This window comes from Nyctereutes procyonoides, unplaced genomic scaffold (genome assembly GCF_905146905.1).
Source record: "Nyctereutes procyonoides isolate TBG_1078 unplaced genomic scaffold, NYPRO_anot_genome, whole genome shotgun sequence".
Lineage (NCBI taxonomy): Eukaryota > Metazoa > Chordata > Mammalia > Carnivora > Canidae > Nyctereutes > Nyctereutes procyonoides.
The window spans coordinates 558,936-583,163 of record NW_026575122.1 but is presented as its reverse complement, the minus strand read 5'-3'; the positions used below and the strand labels follow the sequence as shown (position 1 = coordinate 583,163).

Here is a 24,228-nt window from a genome sequence, read left to right as displayed (position 1 = left end):
CTAGTTACTTTGGTTGCACAAAGGAAGACCAAGGAGGAATGGGACTGCTCTGTCTTTGACTTTTATTAAAAGAAAGGAAGATATGGACATGTTAGGAAAAGTTTAGGCCTATATATATACATTTTTTTTACATGAATCAGTAACTGGGCCAAGGGAAAGCTTCACTTCTTCATAAGGTTATGATTTCATCAGTAATTTGTATGTGGCCCTTTTGTCATATATTATTAACCATATATGTATGGGTTTTTTATTTTTCTTTTTTTAAACATAGAACATTTCACAAATTTCCATGTCATCCTTATATAGAGACCATGCTAATCATCTCTGTATCATTCCAATTTTAACCTATGCAGTGACGAAGCAAGCATAGTATGTTATTTCTTATGCCAGCATTTGCACCTATAATTCGTATTTATCAAAATACAAATTTTTAATAAATGGCTCTTATAGAAGACCCTTTATAGACCTAATGCCAACATGATTTTCTCCTCTCATAGGAAAAAGGAATAAATTATGGTGATAATAATGCTTCTCCAGTAAATCTCACCAGGGTCTCTGCACATGTTTCACAGAAAGAAAAATTTCACATTATTACAACGAATGGAACATAAAATGCTTTTAGAGTTCCTGTATAATCTCTCTTTTCATAAGTTGTTCCAAGTTACTTTTTAAAGTTTTTGCTAAAAGTCAAAAAGGAAACAAAGGAAGCTTCCCATTAGACCCACCGCAAAAAGGTTAGATATAACTCCCTTTTAGCAGAATGACAGATTATAGGAAATAATCCTATTTTACCTCTAAAAATTAGGGAACCAGATTGGCTCAGTCATATGGAAAAAAAATCTTCATGTCTCCATCAGATTTATGAAACCACAAGTAAGAGGTAGAAACCAATGTGACGTGACAATCTATTAATATTGTGTATCAGTGTTTTGACTATAGAGGTCAGTAGAAGTCACTTTAATTTCTAAGTATTTTGGTGTTCAGCAATTGTTGCAGTGCACATTTTAAAATAATGTGAATGGGTTTAGTCTGAAAAAACTGGAGTCTCCTAACATGGCACATGCAGGAATGGGTCAGTTCCAGGTAACAGAGTATTCCTTTATCTCCAGACAAAATGAACCACAGGTGTATTTCTAAGCCAATGTAATATATGTATAAATAATATCATACAAAAGATTATCTTCAGTAAGACATATAGATAGGAGAGAGCAGACCTTTTAGCTCTGAGGATAAAATGTCCTGCTCAAGTTTAGAGTCTAAAATAGATTCCAAAACTATAATCTGAGGCTTAGATTATGGAGGGAAAGTTATTAGACATAAATTATTTATTATATATAAAATGCAGATGTGTGCAAATGGATTGAAAGGTGTACAGATTTAATACAAAGAGACCAATGATAAATTGATCACACCCATTGTATTTATTTGTGGGTTTTCAGTCGTTTATATACAATTAAAATCAAGCCAAATCACCAGCTATATTTTATTTTAAAGCCTCATTGGACTTATGCCAAAACTGTCATTCATATTTTTTTAAAAAGTAAGTCAAGATTACTAGATGGTAAAATATATATCTAAGTCATATAATCACATTTAAGTTAATTAGAGAAAATATATTTCTACTCCAGGATACTGTAATAGCTTTTTCTAGCCTTGATAGACTTTTACAAATTATGACATGGAGGAGGAAAATGCTGAGAATGTCATATTTGTTTACGCTTCTCGGAGTAAAATTTTTTCTTCGGTCACACACAAAAATCTTTGGATTTTCTCAATCAGTCCACAAACTAGCTGAAATATAAGCATTATTATTCAACTATCTAAGGAAGCCAAGATTAAAAGATATTAAATAACTTGTCTAAAGCTACTTATAAGAGAACATGGCAGGTTTGATCACAATTCTGAATCCAAGTGTTTGCTCTTTCCACTCCATCATATGTGTATTTCTGACAAAAAGTATGAGGATCGTAAAATATGACTTGAAAAATGCCCATAGCAACATTTTTAAGTGGTCTGGATAGTCTCTGTCTTTAAACTTCATCAAGTTTTTCAGAAAAGCTTTTACTCAATTGTTCAAATGCTAAGACCACGTTGTCGTCTTCATCTTCACATAGTTCACGCAAGGACACACTGTAAATGGAAACACACACACACAGAGCACACATTTTAGTGAGAGTCAGTATTTTAAGAAGGACTTTCTACAGGCAGGAAGAATTAAGTAAATACCACTAGATGATGTAATGTTAGCAAAATATTAAGAATACTGATAAATATATTTACCTTTAAAAAAACTTGTATACCAAATAATAATAATAATAATAATAATAATAAATAACAAAAGAGTTCCCATGCACTTCCTCTTCATGTCGATTAGCAAGAAGATTTTCAAGGCCACCAAATCCCATCTAACCTTCTCCCATCTCCCTTCAATAGCAGCAACACAAAGTCCCTTCCTTTTCTCCACACATTTCTTTGGAGCCTATTTTGTATTTTTTTGGCTACCGTGTCCAGTATATACTGAAATCCACAAGTAACTACTTCTATGAAGATCAAAATATTCCTTCCTTTACCTACATATGTGAGAAAAAAATTTTAAAACAGAATGTAATAAACAGAATAGTGGCTTTTATTTGTGTTCTAGGGACACCTGGGTGGCTCAGGGGTTGAGCATCTGCCTTCAGCTCAGGACATAGTCCCAGGGTCCTGGGATCGAGTCCCACATCGGCGTCCTCGTTGTATTTTGAATAAATACAAAATCTTTAGAAAAATTTATTTGTGTTCTAATTCACAGAAATCTAGGACCATGTTAGTTTACATGGTAACAGAGAATTAAGGTTGCAGATGGAATTGAAGTTGCTGATCAGCTGACTTTGTGATAGAAAAATTATCCTGAAAAAAAAAAAAGAAAAATTATCCTGGATTATGTGGGTGGGTGCAATATAGTCAAAGATTCTTGTGAGAGGGTTGGCAGGAGAGAGTTCAGCTCAGAGTGATGCAACGTAAGACTTCCCTCACCATTGCTGGCCTTGAAGGTGGAAGGGAACCATGATCAAAATAATGCCAGCAGCCTCTAGAAGCTGTGGAAGACAATAAAGGAGATTCTCCTAAAGTCTCCAGAAAGAAATGAGCTTTGCCAACATCTTTACCGTAACCCAGTTAGACCCATTTCGGACTTCAGGCTTCCAGGACCGCAAGAAAAATAAATCTGCTGATTTAAACCATGAAGTTTGTGGTAGTTTGTTATGGCAGCAACAAGAAATGAATATGCAGGTGAAAAGAAAGGAGAGGAAATCCAAGAATGAACAGTGCAGCTGAGCTGATGAAGTACTGACCACAATCAGGACCTGACATTTCATCAGCCTTTTGCAATTCCTTATCTGCCTTGGTTCCACTAGAGTTCCAAAATTTTTCCTAGTGTCTTCACTGACCTACTGCAGAGAGTGACCAGATCTGTATCTATAACACTGAATTTCTTCCTAGTCCTAGACCTATAATTATGACACTGACCATTTCCCCTCGAACGAATTCCCACAGGTATTACATGACATGTATAAATTCTAAGTCATTGTTTTTGGTTCTTGGTCCTCCTCAAGCTTCATCCTCACTTCTCTGTTTCTTACGTATCCTTAACTAAAATAGAAACCTCATTATCATTACCAGCTACATGAACTTTGACAATTTCTCTGAATTCTATCTCATAAATATTTCTCCAACCAACCATTCTTTTCTATCATTACTCTATTTCCTTAATTCAGATCCACACTCATTCTGACCTGCTTGGGTCTCATAGCCTTTGAGTCTCTGCCACATATATAAACCAACCATATGCCATGGACCCATAGCATATTCATGCCTATATACTGCCTATACATTATTCGGCATATTAAGTCCAAACTCCATGATATGAGAATTAAGACCCTTTCCAATACCTATCCAACTTGCCTTTAAAGTTGCTTTAAACAACTCAGTGTCTTTCCCCATCCTTGTGACAAGTCCCACATTCCCCATGCCAGTAGAATGAGATTGAAGCCTACGCCTGACATATCAGACCACCCTTTCTCATTTCTGTACATTGAAAACACTATTTCCTCTGCCCCATCCCTTAAGATCCTTTAAGGCTTAGTGAAAAAATTACTTCATTTGAAAATCCTTCTCTGAATCCAAGTTTGCCCCATTATCTGTCATCCTACCCCTTATTGCCTTTGAAATAGTTTACAAGTCAGTTTCCTCACACTACACTGTAAGATTATGTTTAAAGCAGGGATAGATTTGTTGATTCTGTACATCTCAAATCCTTAGACGTATGTCTCAGACTAATAGTATTTCAATACATTTTAGATAAATGAATGAATGATATTCCTAGGACCAGATTTTGAGATTAAACCAAAGTCTGTGGCGTTTCTTAGGGTACTGTTGAATAACTATGAGCCACTCAAGAAATACACTACCTAGAGATGCTCAAGATAGTGAGCATTTCCCTCTGCTCTAGCATCCCCATAGTTTCATTCTCTGTATAAAACCTCCAAACAGGTCTGATTAATCTCATATCAAAAAATTGAAAAACAATGACCCAAATACCAAGAGCTTCATGAAGAGATTCATGGTAAATTACATATGTGCATGTATGTGAAGATATATAATTTTAAAGTGTAGAAAAGGGAAAAACATAAAGTATTAAAGTATGTGTAGACTACAGGCTTTAGAAAGATGTATATTTAACCAGGCAATACTAGAAGGGCCTAAGAATGGACCTTCCAAAAAGTCTTAGGATGGATGTATCCATATAAAGTTTAGAGTTGTCTGGGTCCCCACTGAGTCCCACATTCCCCATGCCAGTAGAATGGCAGGATAAAAAACAGGAAGCCAAATGAGAGACCAGACTGATAAAGGCTGGAAAAAAACACTGTATAAAGCAAGAGAGTCTGGAATATGTAAGTTGATATAAACCAGGGACCTGGTGGAGCCCTAAGGGGCCTTCTGATGTATCATGTATCTCACAGACACTGGTTGTGAAAACTGAGAATACTGGGTCTAGGAATTCTTGAGGCTTTGGAACATTATCCTGCTGTTTGCAGTGCCTGAGGCTGGGGCTCTGGTTTGAATGAAACCTTCTGTCAAATGGGATTAGGAATTAATCCTATTATAGAACCAGTGCAACAGGGTGTTGAAGAGAAGCTCTGCAAAATGTTTGGGCAGTTGAAATTTGTCAATCTAACAAGCTTAATGGCACTTTTAAGTATGAGGTCAATGTTTTTCAAATTACCATTAAATTTTTGGAAAATCTGAAATCAACATTTAAAATATATAACATACATACCTGATAGATTTAATGGTAAGTGCAAAATCTTTCAACAAGTCATATGCAGCTCCTTCATGTAGCCTAAACAAAATATACTTTTGAAAATTAATAGTATGAAAACATCAAAGAACTTAATTCATACCGAAATGCTGGATTTGTTGATAATAAATTACTTTTGTCCATCAAGACATATTTACTAGAAATATTTTGCCACATGTCCTAGATGATGATTCAATCAACAGGAATAATAATTATAAATTCAAAAGTCATACGTACGTATCACAACCACACATAATCAATACACACAGGAGACTGATCATCTCAGGAGAAAATCAAAATAGGAAAATTGTAAGCTCAGGAGAGTGAATGGGAGCTGGAGAATCAAAAGGAAAAATAAATCAAATGAATCATTTACTAATGTCACAATTTTATTTACAATAATGAGTCATATTTTGAAAAATGATCAGAATCCCATCCAAGAGGGAAGATGGTAGTGGAGTAGAAAGACCCTAGGCTTGACTCATCCCATGAACACAACTACATAATGATAAAAACATCATAATACCCCAGAAAGCAACCTGAAGACTGACAGAACAAACTCCACAAATGAAGGCAGACAAGAAACCACATTGAAGGTATGAAGAGCAGAGACATTGTTTGGGAGAGAACTGGATTATGGCCACTGCAGTGAGTAAGAGCCATGGAGGTGGAGCAGGCAAGACACAGACTAGCACACAGCGGAGTATACAGGGAAGATGATTTCCCATAACAACTGGCTTGGAAAATGAGAGGGGTCAAATTTCATGAGTTCTTGCAACCAATGAAGCTTAAAGCTTGGAATTTTAAAGGTCAGTGAGCTTGGCTCGGATACGGCCCAGGGTCATTAGAGCTGCTTTTAGAGAGAAGGCAGGGCCAACAATCCATAGATATATAGCATGGAAACAGCAATTTGAAGAGTGCCTGTGGCACACAGTGGGGAGGTTATTTGCTCTTCTCAGAGCATATCCCAGAGAGGCAGTGCTCACAAGAGACCCCTCTGTGAACAAAGAAACTGGTCAGCACCACTTCCCTCCCCCGCCCCTCAGCATAAGCACAGGGCTACTTGAAGGAACCAGTACCATGCCAGCACTCAGTACCTAATTTGTTTATGCCAAACTCTGCACGTGCCATGCTCTGATGGAACCACCCTTCTGAGTCATACTTGCCTTAGTCCCAGCACTCTGGACCCTTTCTTCAGGAAGACCATCTCAAACCCCTCCCTACATTGCATCTCCCAACACAGGAGTTTTTCTGTATGAAGCTATTATCCTCAAAAACAAAAGTAGCTAACTTTCCTAACACACAGTAGCTGATGCAAACGTATACAAAATGAGAAGACAGAGGAATGTGTCCCAAATGAAAGAACAGGATAAGGCCATGGACAGAGATCTAAGTGAAACAGAGACTTTAAAGGAATGATCATAAAGATACACACTGGACTTTAGAGTGGAAGACATGAGTGAGAACCTTAACACAGAGATAAGGAATAACACAGCAGAAATAAAGGGCTTGATAAATGAAATGACAAACATGCTTGATGGAATGAACAGCAGGATGGAGGAAGTAGAGGAATAAATTAATGACCTAGACAACACAGTAATAGAAAGTAACCAAGCTGAACAAAAGAGAAAACAAATTATGCAAAATAAGAACACACTTAGGAACTCAGTGACTCTATCAAATGTAATGACATTCACATTATAGGAGTGCCTGAGTGGCTCAGTCAGTTAAGTGTCTGCCTTTGGCTCAGGTCATGACCTCAGGGTCCTGGAATCAAGCCCCATGTCCAGCTCCCCCACTCAGTGGAGAGTCTGCTTCTCCCTCTCCCTCTCTCCTCCCCATTTACGTCCTTTCTCACTCTTTTTCTCTCTGTCTTCAAATAAATAAAATCTTTAAAAAATTTTTTCACATTATAAAAGTCCCAGAAGAAGAGAAAGAAAAGGGGACATAAATTTATTTGAAGAAATGATAGCTGAAAACTTCCCTAATCAGGGGGAGGAAAAACATATCCAGATCCAGGAGGCATAGAGAATTCCCAACAAAATCAACAAAAGTATATCCACACTAAGACATAACTAAAACACCAAAATACAGTGATAAAAAAAATAAATAAATAAAAGCAACAAGGCAAAATAAGGCAGTTATATACAGGGGAAACTCCATAAGGCTATCAGGGTTGTTTTGGTTTTTTGTTTGTTTGTTTGTTTTGCAGCAGAAATTCTCCAAGCAAGAAGAAAGTGGCATGATATATTCAAAATGCTGAATGGGGAAAAAAAATTTGCAGCCAAGAACACCGTATCTAGCAAGTCTATCATTCAGAATAGAAAAAGAGATAGAGTTTCTCAGACAAACAAAAATTAAAACAGTTCATGACCACTACACCAGTCCTTCAAGAAATATCTTTGAGTGGAAATGAAAAACCAAAAGTGACAGTATGAATGTACAAAACACAAAAGCAGAAGAAACGAATCTTTTTGTAAAATGCCAGCCAAGGAACTCACAAAATAAAAGTATGTAAAATAAGACACCACATACCTAAAACATGGAGAGGAGGGGAGTAAAGAATGGGCTCATACCTAAATGACCATCAACTTGATATAGACTGCTATATGCAAAAGATGTAACCTAATGGTAACCAAAAATCAAAAACCACTAATAAATACGCAAAGAATAAAGAGAAAGAAATCCAAATACATCACTAACGAAAATCAGCAAACTATGAAAAAGAGAAAGACAAGAAAGGATCAGAGAAAATCTTCAGAAACAACCACAAAACAAGTAATAAAATAGCAATAAATGCATACCCACCAATAATTACATTGTATGTAAATGGACTAAACACTTGAATCAAAAAACACAAGGTGACAGAATGGACAAAAGAATAAATAAAATAAAAGACTCAACTATATGCTGCCTAGAAGAACATTTTAGCCCTGAAGACACCCACAGATTGAAAGTGAGGGGATGGAGAAACATTTATCATGCAAATGGATGTCAAAATGGAGGTCAGAAAGCCAGACTAGCAGTACTTACATTGGACAAACTAGACTTTAAAGCAAAGACTGTAACAAGAAACAAAGAAGGATGCTATATAACCATAAAGAGGACAATCCAACAAGAAGAAATAACAATTGTAAATATTTACACACCCAACATGGGAGCACCTAAATACATAAAGTAGTTAATAACAAACATAAATGGACTAATTGATAATAACACAATAATAGTAGGGGACTTTAACATCCCACCTACATCACTGGACAGATGATCTAAACAGAAAACAACAAGGAAACAATGGTTTTAAATCACACACTGGACCAGATGAACTTAACAGATATATTCAGAACATTTCACCTTAAAACAGCAGAATACACATTCTTTTCCAGTTCTCATGGAATATTCTTCAGAATAGATCACATAATAGGCCACAAAACAACCCTCAACAAATTCAAAAAGATCCATATCATACCATACATCTTTTGTGGCCACAACCCTAAGAAACTAAGAATTCAATCATAAGAAAAAATCTGGAAGAACCACAAATACATAGAGGTTAAATAACATGCTACAACACAATGAACAGGTCAACCAGGAAATCAAGGAATAAATTTTTTAAAAAATGAAACAAATGTAAATGAAAACATAATGGTCCAAAACCTTTGGGATGCAGCAAAAATGATTCTAAGAGGGAAGTTTATAGCAATACAGGTCCACCTCAATAAGTAAGAAAACTCTCAAATAAAAAAAAACTAACATTATACCCAAAAGAGAAGAAGAACAATAAGCAAAATTGTTCTTTAGAAAAAGAACAATAAGCAAAACCTAAAACCAACAGAAAGAAGGAAATAATGAAGATTAGAGCAGAAATAAATGATATAAAAACTAAAAGACAATAGAACAGATCAATGTAACCAGAAGCTGGCTCTTTGAAAAAATATCAGTAAAATTGATAAGCCTTTAATTACAAATGAGAGGGGAGACATAACTACCAACACAACCAAAATACAATTATAAGAGAATATTATGAAAAACGATATGCCAACAAATTAGACAACCTGAAAAAAATAACTAACTTCTAAATTCCTAAAAATATAAAATGTACCAAAACTAAAACAGGAAGAAATAGAAAATTTGAATAGACTGCATATCAGTAAAGAAATCAAATCAGTAATAAAAAAAAAAAACCAACAAACAAAAGTCCAAGACCAGATAGCTTCACAGGCAAATTGTACCAAGCATTTAAAAAAGAGTTAATACCTAGTCTCAAAATATTCCAAAACCTCCAAATTCATTCTATGAGGCCAGCATTGCCCTGATACCAAAACCAAATAAAGATACTATAAAAAAGAGAATGATAGGCCAATATCTCTGATGAATATAGATGCAAATATCTTCAATAAAATACTAACAAATCAAATCCAACAATATACTAAAAAAAAAAAAATAATTTACCATGATCAAGTGGGATTCGTTCCTGGGTTGCAAGAGTGGTTCGATATCCACAAAGCAACCAACATGATATGTCACATAAATAAAAGAAAGGATAAGAACCATTTGATCATCTCAATAGATGCAGGTAAAACCCTCAACAAAGCAGGTTTAGAGGGAACACACCTCAACATAAAAAGGCCGAAAAACCCACATGAAAAACCCACAGCTAAAATCATCCTCAGTAAGGACAAACTGAGAGCTTTCCCTCTAAGGTCAGGAACAAGACCAAGCTGTCCATCCTCGCCACCTTCTTCCACATAGTCCTGGAAGTCCTAACCACAGCAATCAGACAGCAAAAACAAGTAAAAGGCATCTAAATTGGTAAGGAAGAGGTAAAACTTTTACTATTTGCAGATGATATGATACTATATATAGAAAACTGGAAAGACTCCACTAAAAATCTGCAAGAACTAATAAATGAATTCAGTAAAGTCACAAGATACAAAATCAATGTACAGAAACCTGTTGCATTTCTATCCACCAATAATGAAGCAGCAGAAAGAGAAATTAAGGAATCAATACCATTTACAATCGCACCAAAAACGAGATACCTAAGAATAAACCTAACCAAAGAGCTGAAAGACCTGTACTCTGAAAACTATAAAATGCTGATGAAAAATGACACAAAGAAATGGAAAGACATTCCACGCTCATGGATTGGTAGAAAACATATTATTAAAATGTCTATATCACTCAAAGCAATCTACAGATTTAATGCAATCCCTGTCAAAATACCACCAGCATGTTTCACGGAGCTGGAACAAACGATCCTAAAATTTGTGTGGAGCCACGTGGGACTCTGAATACAGCAAAGCAACCTTGAAAAGCTGAAGGGATCCCAATTACAAACTTTAACTTACATTATAAAGCTGTAATGATGAAGACAGTGTTACTGGCATAAAATAGACATATAGATCAATAGAAAAGATACAAAACCCAGCAGTAAACCCAAAATTATATGATCAATCGATCTTCTACAAAGCAAGAAAGAATATCCAATGGAAAAAAAGGTAGTCTCTTCAACAAATGGTGTTGGGACAACTGGACACCATATATTCAGAAGAATGGAACTGGAAGGGGCACCTGGGGGGCTCAGTCAGTGAGGCGTCTGCCTTCAGCCCTGGTCATGATCCAGGGGTCCCAGGATCGAGCCCTACATGGGCTCCCTGCTCACTGGAGAGTCTTCTTCTCCCTCTCCCTCGGACCCTCGACCTGTTTCTTCTCTCTCTCTCTCTCTCTCTCTCTCTCTCTCTCTCTCTCTCCCTTTCTCAAATAAATAAAAACTTTAAAAAAAAAATAAAAAAGAATGAAACTGGAAAACTTCATTATACCATATACAAAAGTAAATTAGAAATGCATTAAAGACCTAAATGTAAAACCTGAAACCATAACAATTCTAGAAGAGAACACAAACAATAACTTCCCTGACCGTAGACGGAACAACTTTTTTCTAGATTAGTCTCCTGAGGCAAGGGAAATAAAAGCATAAACATAAACTATTAGGACTACAACATAAGTAGCTTGAGGGGCACCTGGCTGGCTCATTTGGTAAAATGTAGGATTATTTTTTTTTAAAATTTATTTATGATAGTCACACAGAGATAGAGAGACAGAGAGAGGCAGAGACACAGGCAGAGGGAGAAGCAGGCTCCATGCACCGGGAGCCCGACGTGGGATTCGATCCCGGGTCTCCAGGATCGCGCCCTGGGCCAAAGGCAGGTGCCAAACCGCTGCGCCACCCAGAGATCCCAAAATGTAGGATTCTTAATCTCAGGTTCATGAGTTCAAGCCTCATGTTGGGCATGGAGCCTACTCAAAAAAAGAAAAAAAAAGTAGCTTCTGCAATGAAGGAAACAATTAACAAAATGAAAAGACAAGCCCAGGGGATGGAAGAAGATATTTGCAAATGACATATCTGATAAAGGCTCACAACCACAATATATAAAGTATTTATAAAACTCAATACCCAAAAAAACAGTCTATTAAAAAATGGCAGAAGGTCTGAAAGGACATTTCTCCAAGGAGGACGTACGGATGGCCCACAGACACGAGGAGATGCTTATCATTACTTGCCATCAGGGAAATGCAAATTAAAATCATAATGAAAAAAAAATAAAACAAAATCATAATGAGATCTCACCTCACACCTGTCAGAATGGCTAAAATAAAAAACACAAGAAACCGCAGGTGCTGGTGAGGACGTGGATAAAGAGTAAACGTCCTGCCCTGTTGGTGGAGTGAGGCCTGGTACAGCCACTGTGAGGAAAAGGAGTGTGGAGCTTCCTCAGCAGGTTAAAATTAGAGCCACCCTGCTCTCCAGCAATCACACTCCTGGGTATTTATCCAAAGGAAACATAACCCTGACTCAAAGGGCTACATGCACCCTCATGTCTATAGCAGCATCACTTACAACAGGCAAGATGCGGAAGCAGCCGAGTGCTCACCAGCAGCGAATGGATAAAGAAGAGGTATATGTATATAAATACATATGTAATACTGTATTATTATATACCATATATATTTAATGAAATATTATCCAGTCATAAAAAATGAAATCTTGCCATTTGCAATGACATGGGTGGAGCTAGACAGTATAAAGCTAAGTGAAATAAGGCAGCCAGAGAAAAACAGATACCAAGGGCTTTCACTGCTCTGTGTAATTTAAGAATAAAACAAACCAGCGAAGAGAAAGAGAGAGAGATCAGATCACATCACAGAGAGAGGCAGACCAAGAAATGGAGTCTTAACGATAGAGAACAAGCAGATGTTTACCGGGGGATGGGTGGGGGTTGGGTAATGGGTGAAGTGGGTGATGGGGATTAAGGAGGGCACTCGTCATGACGAACACAGAGTGATTAAAATAAAAACTTAAAAAAAAAGAATAAAATCCAGTGAGTGAGCTGTGAAATATAAAACAAGCAAAGCAAACCCCAAAATATCAACATTTTTCTAGTGTCCCGAGTTTTAAATCCTTTAATTCAATAAAGATCGTTCAAGATTTTATGTAAAATGTCTATTGAATTCCTGGTTACTGTGAAGAAGGTCCGTCCCACATCTATATGCTCAGTGTCTGGGCCAATTTCTCCATTCCCAGGTAAATCCAAGAGGGTTCACCCCGCCTTACTGTTTTGGAAAATGATTTCCTTGCCAAAGCGCTAAAACAACTGCCGTATGCTCAGTCCTAAGATGAGTCATAGGCCTTCTTATATACTTTTCTCAGATAATGGTGAGTATTGCATTGTTTGTTATTGTCAGTTTTAAAATATCTTATAAAAAATAAATAAAATATCTTATAAATTGAATAAATAGGATGTTAACAAATGAAAACACATCTGTGAACGTATGGAAATATAATCGTAGGGGACATCTCTAGGTCAAGCGAGGGTGTCTAAGTCCCCAGATTTTGCCGGTAAGCCACAAACAAAAATAACACAAAGTTTGTTTTTCTCTCTCATCATTGATCTGCAGGGAAGAAGAAGTTCCAGTATATTTTTTAGCATGATTCAACTCTACTTTAAGTCATAAAAAGCTTTGCCTAAAATTCATTAGGTTCATCCACAAGATATAAGATGTAGAGACGGATACAGCAGTGGAACTGGAGGTGGAGGTAGAAATGCAAGAGGAAGACGGGGCCAGAGACACAAACGCAGACGTGGAGACAGAAGGAGAGCAAGACTCTAAGTGGTGGAGAAGAGAAGGGGGATAAGCCCACCTGTTGTCCTGGACTAGTCCAGTCAAGGAGCCATGTTTGTAGAAATCAAGTGCATAAGCATCGAGTGGCATTCTTCTCCCTTGGTTGTCAAATGTCTGTGACCACAGCACAGGAGCCCGACTGTGATCGATGCCAATTGTGCGCAGAACCACCTAAGGAAACACAACTCCTCTCGTTATTTGCGTGCAAAGAAAGCCTCCGGCCTCTGGCACCGAGCTGTGAACTTCCTTTCTGTCCTCGGCCTTCTTGAAGCACACCCTTCACCATGAAGGCAGAGGGTGTCTTCCATACACAGTGGGTTGGTGGCGTCCTGAAGCAGGCCTACAGGGTGCTGGGTACCACCTGTGAACCTACTGCCTCAGAGCACGCGGACACTTCCAACCACCCAGCCATGAGAATCACAGCAAGGCTCACTAGAAAAGAAAGGCTAATTTTAATTTTTTTTAATTATTATTATCCTAATTGGCCTAAGAGATACCTTGTAAACGGAGTATCGGAGAACCAGTGCCTTTTCTGTCTGAAGAGTCCGACTGAACGACTCTACCAATCACAAAAACCCAACCACCACCAGGATAAAAAGGAAGATATAGGGGGAAAGAGAAGAAAGATAAGAACAGGAGGTACACAAGTCACTCGCTTTTGATGTCTGCTTATTTTACAACGACTATACGGGGTCAGTAAGAACTACTCCGATACACTAATTGGTACGACTTTTCAAACGGCTTGGTAGTAGCATGGAAAGCTCTTTTATTATTAAGAGTTTCTTGGAATATTCTTATTCTCGCACGATCTAGAAAACTGTTGTGACCTCAAAAATCCAGAAGATTCTACACTGAAGGGGAAACTGCCACGCACGTGTACTAGACATTTGTGGCAGCGCGTTTGTGACAGTAAAGACTGTCACAAGACTTAGAAACAAACACAGTTTCTAAGAAGAGAATAGATCAACGGCTCTGAAATACTGTGAAGTAGTAAAAATAAAATAGAGCTTCATGCGACCACGTGGACGGATCTTGGGAGCATGGAGTTGAGTCCAGAAAACAGAAACAAGAAATGCAGGAGACTGCAGTGAGGATTCCTTTGCTTTTCATACAAAAGCAGCAAATATAAAAAGCGACTTTGGAATACGATGTTTTGTAAAGAATTAAAGAACACAAAATTCAGGATAATTGACATCCAGGCGAAAGAGGGGAGACAAGAGAATAAAATGGAGGAGGAGCCCATGGGTGTTGAGTCCGTGAGTCTTCATTTTAGTTTTATGCTTTACAGCGTATCTATGCGTGATTTAAAGATATCGTGAATGTCCATTTAACATTAAATTAAAAGGTTAACGACCAGTAAAAGCAAAAGAATCTTGAGAGTGTACTAGGATACTAGTAAAGTAAAAGTGTATGGAGTGAGTGGGGTAAGGCAAAGGGCGTGCTGTCTTCGAGGAATACTCTGGAAATCTTCATCAGTGCAGGATGCTTCAAAATAAATGAACTAGAACCACGCTCTTCCCTAGCGCACCATCAGGAACAACGAAAGGCCCGTCTTAGTTCATTCCCTGCACCTTGAAGGTCTCTTCTAATTGATGGTGACTGCGCAGCAACAGGACATAGACATTATATCCTATTAAAACTGTGTCAATCCAAAATAAATAAATAAATAAATAAATAAATAAATAAATAAATAAATAATAAATAAATAAAACTGTGTCAAGTCCCTCCAAAACTCGAGGGGGAAATTTGCATATGGAAAGGAACCAAAAGTTAATGGTAGGTACTGACCATCCGTTAATTGTAAAATAGAGGAAAAGGGAAATTATAATACTTAACAAAATGCCTTGTTTTCAATGTGATTAGCTGCAAACGTCTTATATAAGTAATTCATTGTAATTGTAGACATAAAATACAAGGGAAAAAACCTTCATAAAGTCATTGATCTTACAAGCGTGGTTCAGTCCGCTCTTATTTCTATGCAAGAATTCCACATTCCGTAAGACACCGTTCGACGAGCGTAAAGAACTAGCCTGAGAGCTTCCCCTAGGCCTGAGCAGTGGTCTCTAGTTCATTTTTAAACCATGTACATTATCAGTGAAAAAAAAAATTCTTTCTCATCTCTTCTTTCATAGATGCTTTTCTCTCATCTTATAAAACAAAAATCTTCCTCAAACTTACGTGGGGTTTGAAAACGTACAGGGGTAGCAACAAAGAGCAATATTGCTTTCCTAATGAGAAAGTGGGTGACTTTAAAGGCTACATAAGAAGTGCGTTTTTTTCTCTTTTAAATTAGGTTGCTTCCAATTCCTTGAATTCAACAAAATTAAAGTGGATCTAATTAAGTTGCTAATTAAAAGAACATTAAAAATATATTTGTGATACTAGACTGCTAGGTGACTTGAGACAAACAACTCAGAAGGAATCAGAAGAATCGTGTATCACTGGCATAACGAAAGTTGTTCAGTTCTAAGCTACTTATCTATTTGAATAAGGTTTCTCAACATTCAAATTGAAATTCGATGATGGAAACTTGTTTCATTCTGAAAATAAGTAAATATTCATTCTTAGTTATCTGGACTAATTTATAAGTAGTTTCAGCCACTGCATTAATACATATATTTCTAATACAATATTAATTTTATTTTTAGTAATCCTCATAATTCGTATTATATTTAAGTTTCTGTAATTAACAGAAAATAACCATTAAATTGAATTTGCATACTATTTAAGCTTAGAAATGGATAGGGTGGCTTGGTGTTTAAAAATATATTACATTATGTGAGGGAATGTATAATCTAACTCCAAGAGAAAAGAACTGTCCCAAATTTTAAGTCATTAGAAATTTTATTCTTGACTGTTTTTAATTTTACAATTATGGGTATCCAAATGCTTCAGTATTCATATTCCATTTTATTCATTAAAAATGATATGATGGCATTATTTTAACATAACAACATTTATCTGAAGCTGGAAATTATATCATTAGAAATTATTTGAATTTGTGATAAAAATGTACGTGTCCATATAAAATGCACAACAGTCAGGACTCCTGGGTAACTCAGTGGTTAAGCGCCTGCCTCCGGCTCAGGTCGTGATCCTGGGGTCCCGGGATCGAATCCCTCATTGGGGTCCCCATGGGGAGCCTGCTTCTCCCTCTGCCTGTGTCTCTGCCTCTCTCTGTGTGTCTCATGAATAAATACATAAAATCTTTAAAAAAATAAAATAAAATGCACAAGGGTCAACTTAGTTTCTCAAAATTCTTTTAGGTAGACTATATTACATAATAGAGGACAGACTGACTTGAGATGAGAATGGAATTGAGACACTAGTGTCTAACCGTATCAAATATCACGAAACTTATTTTTTTCACAAACTGTGTTAAAATATGCATTAAATTCCTACAAGATTCCAGCATTCAGAGGATTATCCAGCATATTCCCAATGTGCTAGTTCTCTGTACTCCACTTTGGATATCAGTGATCCAGAAAATATATATGGGATTTGTGGCCTCTGTAGCAATACTGGGAAAGCCCGAAGATAGTTTTAAGTGCTTTATGCATAGCAAACTTGCATCAACCTACAAAGACAGAAGAAAAGCTGGGAATTCTGTATAATGGAGCAGGGTTCCTCAGGCCAACACCGAAAAAAACCAGAAATCCTACAGGGCTCAAGAGTACCATTTCCTGGATATTTCTTTTCATACACCTGGAATTTTTGTTTTTCAATTTGTGAAATATCAAATCCTTCTTAAACAGCCTAGAAGTTTAAATCTCATTCTTTCTTAAAGATCTTTTATTTATAAACCCCATCTCCACTTACATGGTTTGGAGTATTTGGTTGAAGCAAATCACTATCAGAGTTTCCAGAGAGACAAACAAATGGAGAAATTGCTACTCTTCCTTCTTTGCAGCTCATCAAGTGAGACACAAGTTCAGAGTCCTCACATTCCTTTCCTGTGAAATCTGGTCATAATAGATTGGGATAGATCAGTGTTTTAAAAACCAGCCAAATTGGTAAGCTTCATGCACATACCCTAGGCCATGCTACAGAGGGAGTCATTCCGCGAGGCAGGGCCCGTATCAGACTGGATGGGATATATCACGTAAAGTGAGCAGCATGTCTTGGCACAGAATACACTCAGTAACTGTTAGCTACCAATACGTCATCGATATCATAAAATTCTGTATTATATTTGAGTTCCTTGATCAACAGGTAATAAAAGACTACATTTAAATTGCAATGCTAACATAGAATTATTGTTATTACCTTGGTGCTTTCCCCCCCACAATCCTTCCAGACAGGGTATTCCAAGAGGCCACTATCACTAGGTGTGAAAATGGCATATTAACAAGAAATATTTTTTTTTCCATTCCTACTCTTTTTGTTAAAAATTTTATCTATTCATTTGAGGGAGAGTGAGAGAAAGAGAGAGAGCACCAGCAGGAGGAGGGGCAGAGGGAGAAGCAGACTCCCCACGGAGCAGGGACCCTGACTCAGGTTATGATCCCGGACTCCGCACCCCCACCATGAGGGACTCTGGGATCACCACCTGGGCTGAAGACAGACGCTTAACTGACTGAGCCACTCAGGTGCCCCCTCTGTTCCTACTCTCAAAAAGTACCGGATTATGCACCCGAAGTTGGCTCTGATTTGTGACGAAGGCACTGCCATTTGGCCTTCTCTGGGATGCTCACAATGTTCCACTGCTCCCGTCTGCTTTTGTCCACGCTGCTTCCCACTTTAATAAGGCCCAGGAAGTAACAGGCTCTGCTTCCTTTACTTTTTCCAATTGAGGATGTTAGGGTTTAATGGAAGTGGGAAATTACTTCCCATGGCTCAACCCTTTCCTTTTATCCCAGCCAGCTTTTCCTGTTTACTTTCCCCTAGAAGATTTCTATCCAATAGCTTATGAAAAATAAGAGCAAAGATTAATGCATTTACTATGTGCTAGGTACCATTTTAAGATAGTCACATATATTAACTGAATTATTTAAAGCTTACCCCAACGAGGTAAGTAACGTTATTTTCTTTTTTATAGATCTTTTGAGAAAATTGAAGTATGAATATGGGTTATTGAAATAATATGGAATATTGCCCAAGGTCTCACTGCCAGGAATAGCAGGACCAGAGTTTGGGCCCAGGTGACCTGCCAAGAGTCTATATGTATTTCCTCTCAAGAAAATGAGCGATAGAGTGATCTCTCACTTCCGTTCATCTCATAGATATCCTTACTGTTTGTCAGGCTTGCCCCAAAAGCAACCTTTAATCAAGATGGTTCATAAATGACTCTAGTTTCATTCTCCGTTGCCCTTTTCACTTCTAATAACCAAGAGTTAAAAATAATAATAATTTAATAATAATAATAATTAATAATAATAACCAAGAGTTTGTTTCTTGGGGAAGCAAGAAGAATCTCCTTATTTTAAGGCAGACTGATCTTTCTCAGGCTCTACTAGTTCCTGGGAAAAAATAGTCTTAGGAAGATAATATTTTTCTTTAAATTGTTCCACAGTGGAGCTAAGATATACTTACTTATTTTTGACAATGGGAGTTGATATTCCTGTTTCATATCAGCCAATTTGGCAACATTTAGTAGGAAGGAGGCAAATTCCTTTGTAACATTCATGTTATACTCATGTAAAGCATCATTAAAATCCTCCGGGAGATCCTCAAGGAACACCTAAATCATCAGGGAGATCATTAAAAACACTGGAAGGCCAAATATTTTTTTTTTAAAGAGAGATCTATATACCTTCCTTGAAAACTGAAACTTTGGAAGAATGGTAAAGAACACTGCAATACAATTCTGTAGTTACCTCTTCATTTAATAATGTAATTGTTTCATCCCTTCATCCATGAAATTGAGGTAAAATTCATTTTTTTGTTTCTATTAGAAACAAAACTTGTATTTTCACTCTTAAAAATTTCATCCCTTCATCCATGAAATTGAGGTAAAATTCATTTTTTTGTTTCTATTAGAAACAAAACTTGTATTTTCACTCTTAAAAATTTACTTTCACACTAATTAATCAACACCACCATTTTTTTAAAAAAAGTTTTTATTTAAATTCCAGTACAGTTAACTGTGATATTGGTTTGAAGTATAGAGTGTAGTGATTCAACACTTCCATATAATACCCAGTTCTCACCGTAAGTGCACTTTTTCTATTATTGTAGGAAAATTTTTAAAATAATTGAACACATTTCTTTAATAGATACCAGACACAGGACTTTTTTTTTTTTTTAAATCTTCCTTGGTTAGTTTTGGAGGTTGCATTTTGTAGGACTTTGCCCATTTTGTCCAAATAATCAAATGTACTGGCATGAATTATTCATAATATCCTCATTTGTTCTTTTTGATATTCAAAGTAAGATCTGTAGTAATGTCCCACTTTCTTTCCTGATATTTGGAAAATTCATCCTGTTAGATTTTCTATTTGTTTTGTTTTCCTAGCTTCTGAAGCTGAAAAATTAAATCATTGATTTCTTTTCACCCTTTATTCTTTTCTAAGATATGATTATAAGGCTATCAATTTTGCTCTAATCGTTGTATGAATTACATCTTGTATGTTTCTTTTATTATTTTTTAAATAAAATATTTTATAATTCCATTTTATTTTTGTCCTATATGTATTTTTTCTTATTTTAATTTTTAAATTTTCTTTTTTGAAGAATTCTATTTATATTCAAAAGGTATTTATCACAGTAAGCATTACAAGTACAATTTTTTAAAAAATCAGTGTTAAAAGGCTTACTCAACTACATGAACCTGTCTAATTTTCAGGCAGTTAAGGTGTTTCTGATTCTTCTGGTATTTACCTGGAATATCCCATTTTCTATCATTTTACTTTCAATCTTTCTGGGACCTTATAGCTAAGATGTGAATTATATAAACAGCATACAATTGTTGGGGTTTTTTCTTAATAAAATAAAAAAAAAGTTAGTATTTTACCTGAAGTATTTATTACATATATATTCAATGTACTTATTTATACAGTTGAGATTATATATACTATTTTAGTATTCAGTTTCTGTTTGGACCATATATTATATATTATTTTCTCTGTTCTTATCTTTTTAATGATCAAATGTACTGGCATAAATTATTCATAATATCTTCATTTATTCTTTTTGATATTCACAGTAAGATCTGTAGTAATGTCCCATTTTCTTTCCTGATATTCGTAAAATTTACCCTGCTAGATTTTCTATTTGTTTTGTTTTCCTAACTTCTTAAGCTGAGAAATTAAATCATTGATTTTTTTCACCCTTTTCTTCTATTAACACTTATTTGTACACTATTTTAGAAGATAATTGATGTATTATGATGTCAAAACTATTACAAAACATATTTTTAATTTTTACAATTCTTAATACTGCAAGAACCTTAAAATACTCAAATATATTTACCCTTCCCAACACTTGTATTATGACTGTCATGCATTTTAGTTATGTATGCATATTATAAATTCCATAATACATTATAATTATTTTTAGATACAGTAGATATTTATTTATATCTACCCACACATTATCCTTTCTAGTGTACTTCATGCCCTGTTACATTTACAAGTTTAGATTTTTTTGTCTGCCTAAGTATACGATATTTCTTTTAGCACATACACCAAAACCTGTTAGAACTAATAAGCAATATCAGCAAAGTTGGAGAATACAAAATCAACATTAAAAAATAGTTGTGTTTCCAAAAAAAAAAGTTGTTTCTACATACTAAGTATCTGAAAAGAAAATTAGGACAATCTCATTTGTAATATATCAAAAAAAAATAAAGTATTTAGGTATAAACTTAACCATGGAAGTGAAAGACCTCTACACTGAAAAGCATAAAACACTGATGAAAGAAATTATAGCAGACAAAAATTATGCAAAGACATGCCATGTTCATGATTGGAAGAATAATTACTATTAAGATGTCAAAACTATCCAAATTGATCTACAGATTCATTGCAATTCCTATCAAAATCTCATGGCATTTTCTACATAAACATAAAAAACAATCTCAAAAATCAAATGGAATCACAAAAGACCTTGAATAGTCAAAATGATCTTGAGGGGAAAAAAAAAAACAAAGCCAGAGGCAACACATTTCCTAGTTTCAGAATAGATTACAAAGCTACAGTAATTAAAACAGTATGGTACCAGCATAATGAAAGACATAGGTTGATGGAACAACAGAATAAGTCCAGAAATAAATCCACGTGTATATGGTCAACAGATCTTTGACAAGGGTGCCAAGAACACACAATAGGAAAGGATAATTTCTTCAACAAATGATGTTGGCAAAATTTGGTGTACACATATAAAAGAATGAAATTGACCCTTACCATACACTGTACATAAAAACAAACTCAAATGTATTAAAGACTTAAATGCAAGACTTGAAACTATAAAATTCATAGAAAAAAAATACAGACATTATATTTTTCAGAATTGAAAAATATACTTAAATGTAAGAATTGAAACTATAAAAGTCATAGAAAAAAATACGGACATTATATTTTTCAATTCTGAAGTTTCCATTTAATTATATGGTAAAATTCTAATTATCTGGTGAAATTCTCTATCTTTTCATAAATTTTGTCTATCACTTCTCCTATTTTCTTGAACATATTAATCATACTTATATTCATTGTCTCTTAATCCCAATATCTGAATCATCTGTGTATCTAGTACTATTGCCTGCTCTTCTTCCTGCCAATTGGTCATACAGTCTTGCTTGCTTATTTACTTTTTAGTTCTGGGGCTTTTTTTTTTTTTCACCATAAATTTTTAGGACTTGATAGGATTTAAATGATGTTATCTTCCACCAGAGTGAGTTTTCCCATTTTTGTGTTTGGTTATGTGATTAAAATGTGATCACTCCAATCCAAGTAGCGATTAAAGTGGTATTGTTGGTATTGCTGGTATTGTTTTCCAGTTTTATTAAGTTTAAGTTGATACCTGATTTATATATTTTTAATTTTTTAAAAAAAGATTTTATTTATTTACTCATGAGAGACACAGAGAGAGAGGCAGAGACACAGGCAGAGGGAGAAGCAGGCTCCCCACGAGGAACCCGATATAGGACTTGATCCTGGGACTCCAGGATCACGCCCTGGGCCAAAGGCAGATGTTCAACCGCTGAGCCACCCGGGCGTCCCAAGTCTATACCTGATTTAACTCTGTTCCTGGGTCATGACCCTCTTGGGACTTTGAGTATGAGGCTGGTGGGTCTCGTTTACTCAGTCCTAAAAGATTCCCAAAGATCCACCTCTTTCCTACAGAGCTTCCTAACCTTTTACATCTTCCGGCTCTAAAAGTCTTCAAAAATGTCTTGAGAGGAATACAAGCCTGTGAATAAATGCAGAACCTTCCTTCTAGTGGGTTTTTACTTAATAAGTGCCACAAGACTAGAAACAGTTTGGTGTAGTAACCTAACATTTCACGCAGATCTGATGCTCAGTGAACATTCTCAGTAAACTCATAGAAACCCCGTCTCCTCAATTTCTGTCACTCCAGCCCCATGTGGTCACTAAAAGCTTTAATAGCTTTTTTTTTTTTTAATCTCACAGGAGAGGCTCTCTGAATATATGCTAAGTACAATTTTCAAACCCTGTCCAGAATCAACAAATCCTTTGGGAGAAAACCATGATTAGAGATTCCCATCACACCATTAGTAAGTTCTTGCCATTTTATAATTTTAGCCAGCCAAATCCTCATTGTTTCCACAGCTCTCTGTCTCAATACAAATAATAACCACTCACTACGTCCTACTTGGAAGTGCACAAATTTCCAATAACCTTTAAAAAAAAAGACAGAGAAAGAGACAGACAGCGAGAGAGACAGGAGATCTCCGTGCAAAACATTTCTTTATTGTATATTTTTAATATCTTTTTCCTTGTAAGAATTTAGGTACTAACTTTTCTAAGTTAAATATAAATCATTTAAACAAAATGAATAATACCTCAAGAGTATACTTGTGATGAAAAAAATGTGATGATAGATCAGTGACTAAAGTTGTGTTCACTGGTCAAGAGAATATTCCTTGAGGGCTAAGATTTGTAATTTGACATTGTGGAGCTAGACAATATAGATTTGCTCATCTCTCGGTTCCTTGTCACCTTTTACCAATGTTATTTAGTATAACCAGCCTATCCCACTTTCTCAGATCCTACTGGGGTACATTAGGAACAGTATTTGATGCTGATTTAATAATAGCAAATCCTGATCAAAGAATATGTTGCAAATAAAATTGGAAAAGAGTTTTCTTGCCTTTATTCTATGGGAGTCAAGGGATGATTTCTTCAACAACTGTTCTAATATTTTTCAGTGCGGACATTATAGTTCATAAGATGTATTTCTTACCTGGGCCCCACCTCAAGGTGAAAAGACCCTAAGGGAACTACAGATTCAATGATGGGAACTGTTAGTTCATTTACTGTCTAATTATCTACATTTTTATTTTAGCCACTGGATGTCCAGTGGCTAAAATCCCCATTTTTAACATTTAAGTTGAATGTTTGGCTGCATTTCATTTCATGGAAACTGGATGCTACAATTTGATACAATCATACAATAAAATGGAAAACATGAGCAAAATTCTTTATCTTATTTTTCCTCAAGGCATTTCATCTTTTGATAGATTTATGTGCAGAAGCTTATGAATTAGAGGTTAACTAGGACAGTAATCACCAATAGAACAAATTGTT

General features: G+C 35.8%; 1 protein-coding gene and 1 non-coding gene across 2 annotated transcripts in view; both read right to left on the bottom strand.

Annotated features, from left to right (window-relative positions):
• Window positions 1-261: 261 nt before the first annotated feature.
• Window positions 262-366, bottom strand: LOC129517042 (U6 spliceosomal RNA). The gene has a single exon (XR_008665929.1). It is a non-coding gene; the product is annotated as a U6 spliceosomal RNA (small nuclear RNA).
• A 1,281-nt stretch (window positions 367-1,647) lies between these two features.
• LOC129516957 (probable ATP-dependent RNA helicase DDX60) overlaps window positions 1,648-24,228 on the bottom strand; it is a 93,199-nt gene continuing 70,618 nt past the window's right edge. Inside the window, 5 exon segments of the mRNA XM_055336553.1 lie at window positions 1,648-2,130; window positions 5,318-5,380; window positions 13,542-13,693; window positions 17,342-17,484; window positions 19,055-19,202. Coding sequence (XP_055192528.1) covers window positions 2,031-2,130; window positions 5,318-5,380; window positions 13,542-13,693; window positions 17,342-17,484; window positions 19,055-19,202 — 606 coding nt within the window. The 3' untranslated portion in view covers window positions 1,648-2,030.